Raw genomic sequence first — 16,769 nt, forward strand, 5'->3', positions numbered from 1 at the left:
TATCCATTAATTTTATGACTGCTGATTGAGTACCTGTTTGATTCCATGGCTACAGTTGTCTCTGAAAATTAAGAAAAAAATGGTTAATAAATCTTGCCCTTTGCATTAAAGTAAGTTAGAGTTTATTGGTCAGAGAATGTTGGTTTAAAGGTAAAAATAAAATTCTAGAGAAAAGCTTATTATACCTATGAGTTTGCATTGCTCGAGTAAATGAAAAGTGTTATTAGCAACACTGTACAAAATGACTGTAAAATGCTGATTTTTTTTACTTCAAGTATTTACAAGTGGAAATGGAATATTTGTGAGTTTTCTTGCATATTTATGTATGTGTTCAAACAGCTGCTGGAGGACAAAGTGTTTTGCTATAAACACTGTCAAATCTCACTCTGAAAAAAATTTGTCTATAAAATGAGTATTTCCATAGATATATTGGAGCTGCATAAAATTTGCTTTTATAGCATAAAACAGAATTAGATGCTTGAGTCAGCTATGAAGTATTTTTTCACACAACCCTCTTTCCAATTCTTCACCCTATTCTTTCAGCTGAGGCTTGGTACAATTTGAAAGTGGTAACGCAGTACAAAAGCTCCAGAAGTCACCTAGCCATTTGCATCACTTAACATGGTGTTGTTGAGTATGTTTGTGTCCTCCAGTTTGGCAGTTTGGAGGGAGGGAGACTGAGACATTGGGAAATACATCACTCAGTCAAACTCTTCAATTATCAGCTAAGCCAACCTAATCCCAGAAAGAATTGGAAGTGGCTCACAAAGATCCTCACACAACAGGAAAGGTTTTGTTTATTTCCAAGATAGAAAATGGAAATCTACCTAGAGGCTACAAGTATGGGTTTAGGAATACAATTAAAACAATATATTGTAAGGAAATATTGATTTTACCCATTCAAACTACCTTTATTTCTGTGCTGTCACAGTACTACAACAAGAAAAGAAGTGTCTTTTTTGTGGGTTTGTTGCCTTTTTGTTTTGGGCTTTATTCTTTTTTCATGTTTGCGACATCAGAAGAGGCTCACAATTTATCCACTGCTTTCTGATATAACTTAACACTGGAAAATAGTTTTGTGCGCCTTACTTGTCCAGCTCTATGCTAGGCAGTGAGGACAGAGCAGTAAATGAAGAGAACAGGACAACCCAATTTCTTCCATGTTGCGAAGCAGTCGCGGTGCCGCTGAACTAAATCCCGGGCCTTCCTCCATCTTGAAGGTTCTGTTCCAAGGAGGAGGAAAAACCTTGCGTAAGCCATGAATGTGAGGTAGGGAAATCGCGGCACCACTGGGGTTTGTGCTAGAGGATCTCTTTAGGAGGAACGGAAAAGACCTCACAGAGGACAGGAGAGACAAGCAAGCAACTCTTGTGCACGGTAGGAAGGTATGAAGAGCGGAGGAAAGTTAAGGCCATGCACTTCTAGGTGAAGACCTGAGGGAGAACGCCAGAGCTTTGTTCCTCAAACCGAATGAAGGCAGGGAATAGCTACAATTCTAACCTGAATGCAACTGGAATGTACTGAAAGGCTTTAAGCAGAGCGATCTGGTTAGATGCGCATTTCAGGTAACTTCATTTTATGAAGAAAAGGGAGGAGGAAAGCGAAGCTAATCAGGAGGCCATCGTGGAAGTCCCGGCATACCTGTGATTTCACTCCACAGGTTGGCAGTGGCTGCAAAGAGAACCAGATGGACCTGAAATTTATTTTGGAATCATAATTGTCTTTAGCGATGAAGTGGCATTCACAGTGACACCCAGTTTTCTCTAGAGGATAATGGCTTTGTAATGTAAAGTATATGAGTTATGGAGATAACTCAAAAGTAGCTAATTAAGGGGGTTTGGGGGTGAGGGTGGGAACCCTGGGAATCACAAACTCAGCTTTGGACAGATTAAGTGTGGGATGCTCTAAGAAGAGGTTTCAGCCAGGCCCTGGGATTAATAGGTCCTAGGCTTCCGAAATGTAACTGGCCTGGAGATCAAGTTGGGAGGTACTGACGTTACAGGCAAGATGTAATGGCTCAGAAGAAGAGGAAATTATCAGGGGAGAAGCATGAAATAAACAAAGGATCCAGGACGAGGCCCGAGGAACTTGAATCCCGAGAAAAAACAAATGAAAATGAGTGAAGTCAACGAATGCCACTCCTCCCTTCCTCCAGGTCTTTTAAGTCCGGGTCAATAGAATGTAGACCGGTGTTTCCCGTGTGTTTCATCGTTAGAGAGACGACATGGGGACGGAGCCCAGGGAACAGCAGCTCTCCTGAGGCCTGCACTCCTCACGGCCCACATGCGCCACTTCTGACAGTGCCTGAGGGACACAAACACAAGCTCCTGCTCCTAGTTTAGACAGCACTCCAGAGGTGTATCCGATGTTAGAAGTTTTAGGCTTTTTACAGCAGACATACCCATACATTTTGTATTTATTTTCTTTATGCAAACACCTTTCTTGTGGAGTACTTGCCAACGTGAAGCTCTAAATTTCGTTTGTGGTGATTTTACGGGGCTTCGCATTTCTTTTCCTTTCCATTTCTTCTCATTTTGGAAGTGCACGGAGGCATGCCAAAGCTTCGTTACGGAAGGCAGGCAGAAGACAGCAGGTTCTAAACATATGTTCTACTGATATGGATGAAGAGAGGTTGGGAGAAAGTCGGAAACTTCAGCAGCTGCCAGCCCCGTGATGTATATTTTGGGTCCCCTTCTGCCAGCACACTCAGAAGGGTGTCCCAGCTATGATCATTATTTTTTTTTTTAACGTAATGATTTTGAAAACTAGTGGTGTGATTCAGGAATGCCTTTCACACAGAACATTGTGAAACCAAAACAAAGCAGTTTGTGGATATTAATTTTAAGCCTCTGGCAGGTAAGATTTCCATGCAAGTTACAAGGATGGGAAATCTGACCAGTGCCGTGTTTGATGCAGAGTGTGTTCTTCAGACGTCATGGAAGTAGGGAAAAGTGGGGACTTGTTTCTTGCAGAGTTAGTTTTGGTGTTAGAATCTATTCTTTTTTTTTTTTTTTTTTTTAACTGGGGATTGAACTCAGGACCTTATGCCTGTGAGGCACCACTGAACTAAATTCCCACCCTAAAATCTATTCTTTCTAGATGCAGAGATGATATCTAGCTAACTTTGATTGTTTTTATTTCAGGAAGTGTACTGATCACTAATAGTATGATCAACAGCAATTTGTGAATGATAGAATGGTCGGAGTTGGTATCACAAAGTATTTATAGGACTGTGGGAAAGTTTGCAATAGGCATTCCGTATTTGAAGTCACTGTTTTAAAGACACATTATTGTGACCTTACTGGTGTATTTTGGGCCATTATTTTCTTAAGTAGGTTTAAATTTTAGGTCGCAGCGAGTTTAAGAAGTAATCTTAATTAGCTGTATAATGCACTTCATCAGCAACTTGATAAAAATCCTACGTTTCTTGGCCAATTGTCTGAAATGGCACTTGAGTCAGAGTAATCCTTCAGTTCAGTTCAGGTATCTTTGCATAAAGTAAGTCCTGGAATTTGCTGTACTTGCTTTACATCTTCTGGAGTACATATAGTTGTCTCTGGCTTGTTTTATCTCATTTGTTTGGCACCGGGGATTAAACTCAGGCCCTTGCGCTCGTGAAGCAGGCAGCAGAACCACTGAGCTAAATCCCTGGCCCAATTTTATTTTTTATGATAATAAAAATAGTTAACTTTTTAAATAGTAAGTTTTTTAATGACACAGAAACGTGAACTACTTTGTTTGATTTGAAGTAAGAAAAGGAAAACAAAACAACGCAGACAGTTTTTTAAATGTTCTCTTCTTTATTAAGCTGAAATGGTTCGAATAAGTCATAGCGTAAGATAAATTTGAAAGTCCTGGAAACAGGGTAGAAAATGTACTCTCCTTGGTTTTGTTTGCTTCTGTGAAACTGGATTCAGCATTATTTTTTTCCTAGCTTTCAAGCTTTGTTGTGTCTGGACAGCTATTAGTTCGAATTGGGCTGAATTTCCAGGACTATAAACCTCTTCATCTGCATTGTGGATCAAATGCACTCAGTTTACTTCCTGTGGTGCACAGCTGGAAATCATTCTCTTCAACATTTTGTTTTTTTCCATTTTTGTTTTATACCAATGTGTTCCTACACACCCACACAGCTCAGAATTCCAACAGACAAGTATCTCTTTTACTTCCTTGACACGTCTAAGAACATTTTAAATTGGCATGTTCCCTTTCGCCTTTTAAATAGCACATCACTTGCAAACAGCTCTGTTTACGTGCATGAATATTTTTTAAAATGTTCCTCAGACCTAGAAACTAAAACAGAAAATTAGAAACCTGTGAACAGTTTCTTTTTATTCTCTTGAGAGGTAATAGATGCTTGGCATGAACTAGTACGAGAAATACTATCTACCAAGGTTAAGATGACAAGAAAAGAGTGAGAGGGAGAGACAGTTTGTCATATATGGCTGTAAATAATACATGATTGGTTTTCACAATTTCTAAAAAGCTAGAATCAAGAAAACAATTGTTACATTGACCGAGTTCTCCATAGCAAGTTTCCAACTACCACTGGGTATCAGTTATATTAACGTTGGTCTTCACAAACTGGACTATAAATGTTAACATGTATTATTTCAGAAATTAAGCACGTAAATAGAATGCATTATATTTGTATTTCTAGAGATCTATTGTTTATCTCAGTATCTGTGCATGTTACGTTAAAACATAATTAATATGCTAGACACAGGCAATGAAGGCAGCTATTCTACAATATTTAATTAGCTTAATGTTTCAGTTGATGAAACAGGAAAAACATGTTTGGAAATATTTATGCCAGGTTCCAGTATCTTTCTTTAAAGATATGCACTAGATAATAGTCATTTTAAAATGATGGCTTAGCAAATGTTATACATAAATAATGAAAATAAAGTGTATGATTTAAAAACAAGAGAAGAAATTAGAGGGAAATTTTGACTGTGAAACAGAATTGTAACCACTTCTGATCATTATCATGTCACTGTGAGGCTTTCTGTACAGACTTGTGATTAGGTTCACTGCTGTTATCCTTTCGTATTTTATTCTATAGACATTTAAAGGAAGCAGTACATATATGCACATACTGTATAGGTGCATTTTCTTAGTTATAAAGTTGTCTTCTCTTGATCTTCCTGTTGTTACAGGTGCATCTGATTATCTGTACATATCACTACGGATCTTTGTATCCACTGGGCTTTTTGATTGCACACGACAGAAGCTACTGATACTGTGAAGTAGAAATGTATTTGAACTGCATCACATAACCTCCAGAACCAATGGAAAGATTTGAAAATGGTGCTCAGGAGATACAGGATCGAAAGGCATGACTGTTGAGTCATTGCTTTGTAAGCCAGCATTGCCTCCCCTCCTATTGGAATCACTGTCACCCTGTTTGGATCTGATGTCCTTTAACTCCCTTGTTTGTGCTTTATGTATTCAAGGACAGACCCCTAGGCCAAAGCCATGTGCCCATGCCTCAAGGCAGGGAGAATAAAGGCCTCACCACTTCCTCTCTTTCGGGCTAAAGACACAGCATTGCCTACCTTCCACACCGAACAGTTCCAGCTATGCAAGAAAAGCAATGCAAAAGAGATGCTAGATAGTCACAAATGACAAAGGTCCACTACAGTTTTCAATCTACTTCATTTTTCTTTGGATTGCTTCATTTAGCTACAGTACCAAAAGCAATGATGTATTTTGAACACATCAAGGGTCTTGGTTTATAAGTTTTCTTTGCAGAAAGATTATACAATTCATATATGTACTTTGTCATTAATTTCAATTTGAGCAGTGTAGTCTGTCAGCTGATGTTGACCATACACTGAATGTATAGTAGAGATCCATTGTAAAGGATGAAACTTACAGCATGAGGAGGGTTATAATGAAACATCAAGTAAGTACCGTGAATACACAAAGAAGGAAACAAGATTCTCTACCGAAAGATCAGGATCCATGCATGCGGTAGGAGATATTTGAGCTGGGTCATGAAGAGATGAGTTGAACACGCAAGTATGTAGAAAGGAGATGATGATGTTAGGAAGAAACACCAAAGCAGCTGCTCTGTTTGTGAAGAGTAGGGTGCCAGTACTCTGGACTTGTAGAAAGGACAGCTCCAGGTGTATTCAGAGAGGTGCATAGGGGTCTGTTAGAAATGTTCAGACTGCAGAGAATGTGGCTACTAAGCTCGGGACAACGGGCGACTCACAGAGGCCTCCACACAGAAAGTGTGATCTTCAGAGGAGATCATTTTAGGGTCGCTGTGGAAGAAGAACGGGAGGGGAGTCTTGAGGAAAGAGTAGTTAGGTTTCTATTATTATCATGTCCAGGTAAGGATAGAGCATCTGCATATAAAAGTCAATGTAGTATGAAGTTAAACTTAAGCTAGAGACACGTATTTAATAGATTGGACACAGAAGTCTTCAAATGAGAAGTTAGACATACTTGCTTACAAAAGAATTTCAAATATGTTCTGCGGAAAACCTTTTATTGATGCTCGTTTGCATCTACTCACTTAGAAAAAATGCCAGGAAGTTGAATGTAGAGGACAGGGAATTAGACAGCAGCATCTGTGTGGATGGTCTTCCTGCAGTCAGTAATGGAGAGAGAATGTGGGAAGGGCAGGATATTTGGACTTCATGAAAAGAAGTTACTGAGCAAAACAAGAAGGATGCGTGTGTGAGCAGTGCTCAGGAGGAAGAAGGAAGCTTTTGTCCTCTCCTCTCCTGGTGGTTTTGGGGATCTTCTGCTGCAGAAGCAATATAATTATCAGAGGATGTCCCAGCTTCAACTCCAGTGAGAAGCAGTGCTTTCTCAACTTGGAGATATTTAGAAGTGAATCACAGGACTTGTGAACTGCGGTGAAAGCAGGTCCATGAGTGCACTCACAAAAAGAAAGAAGTAGATGGGATATAGCTCAGGAAAGATGTAGGAGGTGGTAGAGATTTTCATTTATGATACAGAGAGGAGAGACACAAGTCTGTAGTAGTAAAACTAATTCCCGGTTATTTTGAATTGCAAGCATTGTGTTTATTCACTCGCTTTGCCATCCGGGTTCCAGGCATTCTTTTCTTCACTTGTAAATTGGAAGCTGGAGCTAGGCTCCGTCGAACTGGCATGTGTCTGCTGTCATAAGACAACTTTGAACTTTCTCACTTGGAGAAAAGTCTCCTAAAGCCCGAGGAACCAGTCTTCATGGAGCCACAGTGGGTGACTCAATGACGTGCTGGGTGCGTTTCTCAGCAACTCCCGTGCAGTTCTACAAAAGGCAGTACTGGTGCACGAAATTTGACCCTAAGTCCAAACTTCAGCAGTAGCAGATACAGGAGATAGAATAACTGGAAAGCTGTTCAAGGGAAGTGAAGTTGCGTGCTGTTGTTTAGAGAAACTCTGTGGTATTGCTAATGCAGCACTTTCTTTTGCCAGATTCCTCTGACTTCTAAGGGGGCTGAAAAGATTGTTTCCTTTTGTAGTGTATATCCAACACTTTCATATTTGGTTTAAGAAATATCAGTTTAATTTTTTGATTGGTACAGGTATTGAAAATTGATGAAAGCCAAGTAATAAGAAAATATTTAGACATATATGCATTATATTTCCATGTTTTTTCAAACTGTTATGTTGAAAATTTTCCTCCATGCTGAAAATTTGAAAGAACACTATATAGTTCATTGTGCAGTGAACACAATATACTCAAAACCTGGAATCTTCTTTCTTTTCAGTACTGAGGTTTAACCTAAGGCCTTCAGAGTGGGTTACATCCCTACTCTTACATCCGTACTCAGTCACAACTGAGACAGAGTTGTGAGAGTGCCCATCCTGGGCTCCAACTTAGTATCCTTCAGCCTCAGCCTCCCATTGTCTTGGGATTATACAAGTGCATGACCTTGCCTAACATTACAGTTGTGCTTTATTTCCTTTGTTGTATATCTGTTCCCCTGAAAATATCTATGAATTTGTCTCAATTTTAGATACAATATAAATGGTCTCCCTGCATTTGTTGTCATAAATATCAGTAACTGGAGTTCGGTATTGGTGCACTTTCTTTATAAGGTAAAATTTACTTTCTACTCATTAGGTGTGACAAGTACATACACCTTAATGATATAACTTACTATTAGGAATAGTTAATGACAAATATTTCTTTTATGACGGTTTAAAGTCGGTTTCTTCCCCCAAACCTCCAAAGACAAGCGTCATTTCCCAATTTATTTTCTCTAAGGATTAGTTTTGTGTTTTCAGAAAGATCACATGAGTGAATAACAGAGTGTGTGTTCTTTTTTGCAGTGCTTCTTTAATTTGGCACTGTGACTTCTGTGCTCATCTATGTTATTGACTGTATCAGTATTGTAATTCGTTGCCTTTTGATGTTAAGTAGCATTGCACGGTAGAAATCCTTCACATTTTGTGCATCAATTCTTTCGTGGATGGAACCTGACTTAATTCCAGCTGTGGCTACTGTGATAAAATTCTTCATTAATATTATTCTACACCTTGTTCTGTGGATATGCCTATCATGTCTTGATTATTTAGCCATGATAGGAAATGTGGATCCTAGGTCTAGGTGGAAATATATTAAGATAGCTTAACCAATTTTATGAGGTAGTTGCACTAATTTGCACTCTCAATAGCAACAGAGTAGAATGTTCAATTGCTTCATCAACTTTTGAACGCTTGCATTACAATCTTTTCAATTTCATCCCATATAACGTAAAGTATAAAAGCCCTGTAAATACACATGATCAGTTGTAATGATTCCTCTACACTCTGATACAGTTTCCTTATGTATTATATCTGCAAGCATTAGAATCTCCTCATCATGGCAACACTGCCTTTTCTATCGTAAATATTAACATCCATTTTACAGACTTCAAGAGGGTAACAGCAATTAATATTTCTATAATTTTTCTCATATTTTTTTCTATTTTCTACAATTTTTTGTTAATCATATGTAGTAGATTTTTAAAGTTCCAGATATTGCTTTTTTCAGTTGCATATTTCATACATTTCTAGTTTCTATTTTCCTTGTGAGTTTTATTGTCTCATCATGATAAATTGTGTGTATGCATCCTTGAATATAGTTTAAAAAACTGCTTTAAATATTTATGTATTCTAACATCTGGTGTATCTCAATGCCTTTGATGCCTTTTGATGCTGTATTGGTTGAATTTTCTCTTAAGTATGGCTTACATTTTAATTTTTATATCTGTCTGGTGCTTTAAAAAAATGTGGGCTGTGCTTTGTAAAAGACGCCGCATAGAAAGTCTGGATTTCTTTAGGTGCCTCTGAAGAACACTCCCTCTTCCTTGTTGTTGTTATTGTTACTTCTGATGGTTAATGTGGCTGGACTCACACTCAGAACTCTGACCTTCCTGTGACCTTCAAAGAGGTTAAACTTGGTTCAGTTAAGACCGTGTTGGAGTACTTGGGCTCTTCTTGGGTTTAGGAAATTCTGGCATCCATGAGTAGTTTAGGCAGTTTGTGCACAGATCCGGAGGCTCTCTTTCTATGGCTCTCTGTGTTACAAGATTTCACTTCGTGGCTGCTCAGCTCTTGGTTCTTCCACCCAGGAAAACTATAAATTTTGATTTAAATTTTAGCCACTTGATACTGTGAACTTGGGGCTTATCCACTGCCTAAGGTCTTTTCCTTCTTCCAAACCTTTACATTTTTCTGCCTTCTGTGTGTTAGTGGTTGCCTGACTGCAATAAAAGCTTAGATGTCATATAATTCTTCAGGCATGAGTGGAATATATATTCAATAATCTGAGTTTCAATCACATTATCTATATCCATATTCGTGTGTATGGACAGTAATCATTGGCTTCTATGTTGAGAGAGAGAGAGAGAGAGAGAGAAGAGAGAGAGGAATTTTTAGCTTGTATCTGTAGAAATTTTGCTTCAACAGGAATGACTCCTCAGTTTTAAAAAGAACTTTCCCTGGGCATGGTGGTTCATGCCTATAATCCCTGGAACTTGAGAGACCAAGATAGGAGGATTGTGAGTTTCAGATCAGCCTGGGCAATTTATCAAGACCCTGTCTCAAAAAACAAAGAAGGCATGTTGGCAGCACAGATCACCAAAATAATTTCAGCATATATGAACTCGCCATAGTATTTGAAGAAGTACGTGTATTGCAAATATATCCAAATGAAAACACTGAAAATGTAGTGAATTTTCTAAATATCTGTTTATTGTAGCAGAATTTCTGTTTTCTCCCTGATTTAGACTTACATTTTCCAAAATTGTATAGTTGACAAGTATAATACAGAAAAATATTATCTTATAAATTATATATATTCTAATCTCTAATATGAAGTGTGCTCTTAACTTTGATGGATGTTCGCATAAAACATTTCTAGCAGTAAACTAAACATTGTGATTAACGTCCTTAAGATGCTCCTCCTCTCTTGGAAGAAGCTCATCTCACCCGTCTTGCTACTTTCTGAAGCAGCGCTGGAAGTCCTCTTTCGTGAGACTCTTTCGTTGCATCACCCATGCCTGACTTAGTATCTTGAATCAATTAAAATCATTTACTTCTTGGGGTCCTTTTGACCTTGGGCATGAGCCAGAATTTGCGTGGTGCCAGATATAGAGAATAGGGTGGATGAGGAAACATGGTAAAATTTATTTGGCAGAAATTGCCATACCAGAAGTAGAGTGGGACAGGGAGCATCGTCGTGATGGAGGATGGGATCCTTTGCCCATTTCTTGGGCCATTGTGCATGCACAGCATTTCTAAAGTGCTCCATTTAGTGCCCTTACAGTATTCACTCAGGCTAGTGTTCCTGCGTACAAACTCAACTCGCACAATTCCATCTAAGCCAAAAATCACAATCAATATCATCTTGACATTTGCCCTTGACTGACGTACTTTTTTTTGCATAGGAAAACTGCATTATTGCTACTGGGAACTAGGAACTTTAGTCTCCAAGGCATAACAGTAGTCCCAAGTTTTGTCTCCTGCAATGACATTTCTTAAAAAGCCGGAATCCAAGCATCATAATTGAGCAGCTTCAGTGAAGTGTGAAGTCTGTGATCCATGATTGATGCCACACTTTAACACACTCCTCTCAGTTGCAGCGCACAATGGACTGACTGCAGCAAACAAGTTCGGACTTGTTGCACACTGTTACTAAGGCGCAGTGCACCGCTTCTCATCTTGAAGATCCCTGCTTTTCTGTTGGGTGGTGTGGAGAGGCAGCATTCACTGTATTTTGTGATCACATCTCATATACGTCGTGGAATAAATAGTACTTGGTTATGTTCAGATTTTGTTCTTCAGTGGCTACAAATTGCACGACACTTACTTAGTCTAGGATCTGTTCAGAACAGCTGTCAGTCAGAGTCCTGTGGAGGATGAGCCACTGGCTTTTATGCCATGAACGTGAGAGGACTTCCAATTGAGTGGAGAGCGCTCAGTCAATGCTTCACAAAGGTTCATCAGCTGTTTGTAATTCATTTATACTCCTAATGTTTACCTAATCTTAACAAGCAACCCGTATTGAATAGAGCAATAAATATACTTTTGAATGAGAATAAATGGGTAGGGTCAGATTGATTTACCAAATAATGTAAATGGATTGCAATCTATAATGCAACCTGCTGACTTCAATAAAAGCTCAGATATTGATTGACTTGTCCCGTTGGTTGTTAGTCACTCATTATGGACCTTCTTGGACCATGTATTTCACCGATTTTTAAAAATAAACAACACGACTATGAGAAAATTCATAAAGCACCTATCCCCTAACCATAAAGCAAGGCAATTACATTGTGAAAAAGGTTAATTTTGAGCAAATGATCAATACTTATAATAGAAAAAATCAATAGAGAGAAGTGAAAGCTACTAACTGTAAATTTTATTAATAAATTGAGTTTTATGGATAGAAAACTCTATAAAACAACAGTGGAGTGGTAACTGGTCAAGTTAATTTTCCTAAAATGCCAATTAATGATTGCAGAGGACTGGGTTTTGACTTTCTCTTATGCCTGACGGAAGTCTGAGCTTTGATGAGGCTGAGTTCAAATCACATTATCAGTTTTAGCTTTGCAAATGAATCTTCTTTGAGTTGTCCTTTCTTCATCTGTCAATTAGAATTAATACGATTTACACAGTGAGATTCTTGGGGTATTAAATAATGTGTCAAAAGTGAAAAAACTTCTGAATCAATGTCTCTGTATCTGTAATCCTTTTAAAGCTATATCATTTTGCCCTCATTCTTTTATTCCTGTGGTGAAACTGGGTGTAATACTAGCCTATATTTTCTAAACAGATAAAATAGAGTACTTTTTGCCTACTCTGTTCCACTTGGGTCCACTCTCACGATACTCAGACCTGAGAGAGTGCAGGTCTGGCCATCCCAAGTCAGGGACTATGGGGTCTGAGGGGCAGGACATGTGGAGTCTTCTCCAGACCTGAAGGTTGGATTCAAGGTCATGTTGAAGGTCAGGGCAAGTCAGCAGTGAAGGAGGAAACAAAGACCCCAGAGGCAAACTGACGGGATGTTGGCAGCTGCTGGGCTGGCCCCGGGGGAGTGAATGGGCTGCCTGGCTTTGCGGGGTTGGCTGGGGCCTCTGTTACTAAAGCACATCTACTGGGGCAGTGCGACAGGCTGGATTCTGCCTTTCGGAACGGAATGCATAGCACATCTCCTCCTTCTTACCCACTACTTTTTCTACACTATAAATTAAACTTCCAAAGAACTGAAAATAGAACTAACTAGAAAAGGTGCTAATGGTGAGATCTAAGCAGTGGTTTGTATATACATACAAACCAACATACACGCACTTATGCATGCCACAGTTCACTGACTGGAAGTGAAGCACCTGGACTGGGTTCCCTGATGGTACCCAAAGCCTCTCCACCCCTACAGGAGAAGGGCATCTGAGAGAGGACCCCTGTTTGGAAGCCAAGCACCTTTACGTTTCTAAGAAATAATTTATGGCGCAAGGCCATCGACTGTTGCGGGGACGCGTTTCTGGAGAGACATGGCCGTGTGTACAGTGAAGCAGTACCAGCGGCAGTAGAGAATGAGTTTCCAAAACCTTGCATTGTTCTGTATTTTCTCAAATGTGAATAGAGGGGTATTATGACAACTATTTATATAAGTGATAATTAGAGTGTAAATTGACGGTGAAGAGGTACATCGTTGTTCAAAAATTTTATTTGTGATTTTAGTTTAATACTGAATATAAAATAGCTAAAATTGAGGATGGAAGGATCGGATTCAGAGCGTCTTTTATTAATAATGTGAAAAAAATTTAAAGTGTCTGAGAAAATACTTCCTCGCTAATGAGTTAGACTTTAAAAATTAAGAATATAGCCAAAGGTTCCATTTTTAAGACCCAGAAAAAAGAAAAATTCCCTCTGACTACGTGTAGTATTTATGTGGTACACTGAATGAAGTCAGATATTTAAGTACCTCTAATTGCTTCATTTTGGATTAATTAATGCTCTGAAAAATAGCTACTTTAATTATATTTTAAAATACAGCAAAATCGAAGAGGCAGGCATGGTGGCGCCTGCTTCCAGTCCCAGCATTGGGAGACTGAAGCAGGAGGGCTGGTAGAATGGATTAAAGAGCAAGGCCCAGTCTTGAACCCCAAAAGCAAACAAAGAAAAACAGTAATAGTAATTAACAAATACATGAAATAAAATGGAGCAAAATCCTGATTTTGTGTCTGGCTCACACACGTCTCTCGTCCATCTTTTCCAGGTTTATTCCCTGCTGTCCTGAATCTTGCTTCCAACGCGCTCATCACGACCAATGCGACCTGTGGAGAACGAGGCCCCGAAATGTACTGCAAGCTGGTGGAGCACGTCCCCGGGCAGCCCGTGAGGAATCCCCAGTGCCGGATCTGCAATCAGAACAGCAGCAACCCCAGCCGTATGTATTTTACATAAATTTATGGCACTGGGTAGGATCTGCAACGGAGAAGAGATTGTGAGGCCAAGTTGCATTCCATTCAGAGAGCTGGCGATCCTAAGAATTCCTAGAACTTTTCTTTCATTGAGTCTCTTTATGACCCCAGAGTCCCTCAACACATGTCAGGCTGGGAGCTCCTCACCTGTACCAGGCACAGTGGTTGGAGAAGACTCTCTAGCCAAAGCCCGGCACAGGCATGAGGTTTACTGACTCCAGGAAGGGCATTTAAAGGTGTGTTTATTCTCTGGGCTTCAGCTGTTTGTCAGTTGCCTATGTGCCAGGTCCTTCATTCAAGACCCAAGAGGGATAGGCTTGGTTCTTGGCATCCATGAGGGAACGCATGGGCAAGAAGCTGCCTTTCGCTGTTTCATGTGGCAGGTTCATGGGATCCTGGGGGAGAGAGAAGAGGGTCACAGATTCACTCCTGGTGGAGGTACAGGCTCACTGGAAGTTAGAACTACGTTGACAATCAAGGATAAATAGCAGAGTAGGTAAAAAGGTGAAGGCAGGAAAGAAAGAAGGAGTGTCAGGAGGAGAGCTCAGAATAAATAGAAATCTTACTCAGGGAGCTAGAAGTAGTTAGAAAAAGCTAGAACTAAATTGTCAAAGAGCAGAGCAGAGCTGAGTCCACTGTTAAAGGCCATGCACACACTGTGGAGGGCCTTGTAAGGAACAGGAGTGCTTCAGGGAGAAAGGCCCACACAGGAAGTTTGGACTTGTCATACATTTATTCAGTTTTAAATTGAGTGATAGGGAAGTCTATGTAAATGACAAATCATCACAGGCTTCTGGGGAAAAGGTGAACCATATGCCGAGAGAGAGTACAAGTTAGACTAATCGATGTAAGGCCATTATACAAGGAATAACGTACATAAACCTTGAAAGTATGAAATAGCAAGATTTATTCGGAGAACTCTAAGTGATTTAATTTAACACATAAAGAATTTGAATTTGAGTTTAACATGCAACAAGAAGAATGGTACTAAGCCGGGCATGGTGGTGCACGTCTGTAATCCCAGCACTCGGGAGGCTGAGGCAGGAGGATTGCTGTGAGTTCGAGACCAGCCTGGGCTACACAGTGAGTTCCATGTCAGTCTCAACTACATAGTGAGACCCTGTCTCAAACCACCCCCCCAAAAAAAGGCACTAAATAAATTTAGAGATGTACATTAGAAAATTATCATACGCATCATCTCTCTATATTCATGTATCTTACATAGAAGATAAAATGAATATCTAATAGCCATTGTGGCAAGTTATAATAGGACTAAAGATTCATAATTTATATTGATTTAAAATTTGGTTAGTTTTTCTTATCTTTTCTCTCTTTGATAGAATAACTTTTAGACCAAGAAAATTAAGAAGCTACACAGATTTTGCATATACCCCTGTATCAACAGATATAGGACCTCTTCCGTTACCAATATCCCCCTCTGGACTAATAACATTTTATTTATTTATTTATTTTTGGTACTGGGGATCGAACTTGGGTCCTTGTGTTCATGAGGCAGGCAGCAGAACCCCTGAGCTAAATCCCCAGCCCCTGGACTGATAACGTTTTAACAGCTGAAAACCCTACACTGACATATCATCACCACCCAAAGTTCATATTAGGACTCACACTTGGTTGTCAATGTCCTATGCATTTGGACAAAGTTACAATGAAATGTGTCCCTCATTCTGATATTGCATAGTTGCTTTTCTCTCTTTTAATGTAAAATTTATAAAATAAAGGTTTCTCTCAAAATTAGCATATTTCAATAACCTAAAAAATAATTGGAAGCATTGTTCATTTTTTCTTAGAGCCAGATAAGAGGAACAATACATAATATCCTTTATTGTGGTTAATTGAGGGACACAGAAATTAAAGTATTTAAGATGTTATATTAATAACATTATAGATTGGTGCTTCTGTGATTCAATGAGAGGTGTTGCATATCACAAATGTTAGCAAAAAGTTAAGACACCAAAGGTGGCCACCATCAGGAACCCGTAGGAATGACTGGTTAAAGCCTGCTGTGGTACAGGTGCAGGAGAGGTGTGTGGTGCACAAATTCTGTGTTTTGTTATTCTTTGTATGGAATCATGAGAGCAAAGGACCTGTGTCAAAGCCCCGGGAAAACATTACAAGCTTAAGAAAAGTATGAAATGGAATCCAGGAAGAAGAGGAAGAAAGACAGCATTCAAGGAAAGATATCAGAAAGAGGCATGAAGTATGTAAGGAAGGAAAGAATTTTCAGGAAGAAAGAGTAACCAACACTGTTGAGCGCTTATAAATTACTGAGCGAGACACATATACTATAGGTTTCCCTGAATTTGACAATATAGGAATCACTGGGTCATCTTGTTAAAGCAGTCAGTGGGTTGCTGAAGGCAAAATCCACATGAAAGAGTTGACTAATATCGAAGTAGGAGAAAGAGGAGAGGGTAGCAATATTTCTTCATGTATCCCTGGTGCAAAGAGCATAGGGGACATTGGTAAAGGAGAATATGGTGCTGGGAAGGTTTCCAAAGATGAGAGGCATCTGAGTGGGATTAGATTCTGAGAGGAAAACACAAGACAATGGAGATGAGGTTTCTCTTGAGGTAAAAATAGATGGATCAGTAAGTGCAGGTGAAAAGGCTTAAATCATGAGATTTCGTACCTTTTAACTGACATGATCAGAAAGAAGGGAGAGTAAATGGTGTAGTAGAGAAAGTAGGGAGAGTAAATAGAAGAGAATGATTGGTAAGAAATTATTCAGTGATCCAGACTTCCTTGTTAAACTCTGAGCCTAGGTTATTTTCTCAGGGAAAGAGGCAGAAATTTAGATTTTCTTTTTAGCAGAGT

The 16,769-nt window shown here is 39.3% G+C and overlaps 1 protein-coding gene across 3 annotated transcripts in view; it reads left to right on the forward strand.

Annotated features, from left to right (window-relative positions):
* The window catches only part of Lama2 (laminin subunit alpha 2), a 563,701-nt gene that overhangs the window by 122,734 nt on the left and 424,198 nt on the right, over window positions 1–16,769 (forward strand). For all 3 annotated transcript variants that reach the window (XM_033763224.1, XM_033763225.1, XM_033763226.1), the window contains one exon: window positions 13,730–13,900. In XM_033763224.1, the coding sequence (XP_033619115.1) occupies window positions 13,730–13,900 (171 nt within the window). The remainder of the gene's footprint in view (window positions 1–13,729; window positions 13,901–16,769) is intronic.

The sequence above is a fragment of the Fukomys damarensis genome, unplaced genomic scaffold (genome assembly GCF_012274545.1).
Source record: "Fukomys damarensis isolate Sample0158 unplaced genomic scaffold, DMR_v1.0_HiC HiC_scaffold_14, whole genome shotgun sequence".
Lineage (NCBI taxonomy): Eukaryota > Metazoa > Chordata > Mammalia > Rodentia > Bathyergidae > Fukomys > Fukomys damarensis.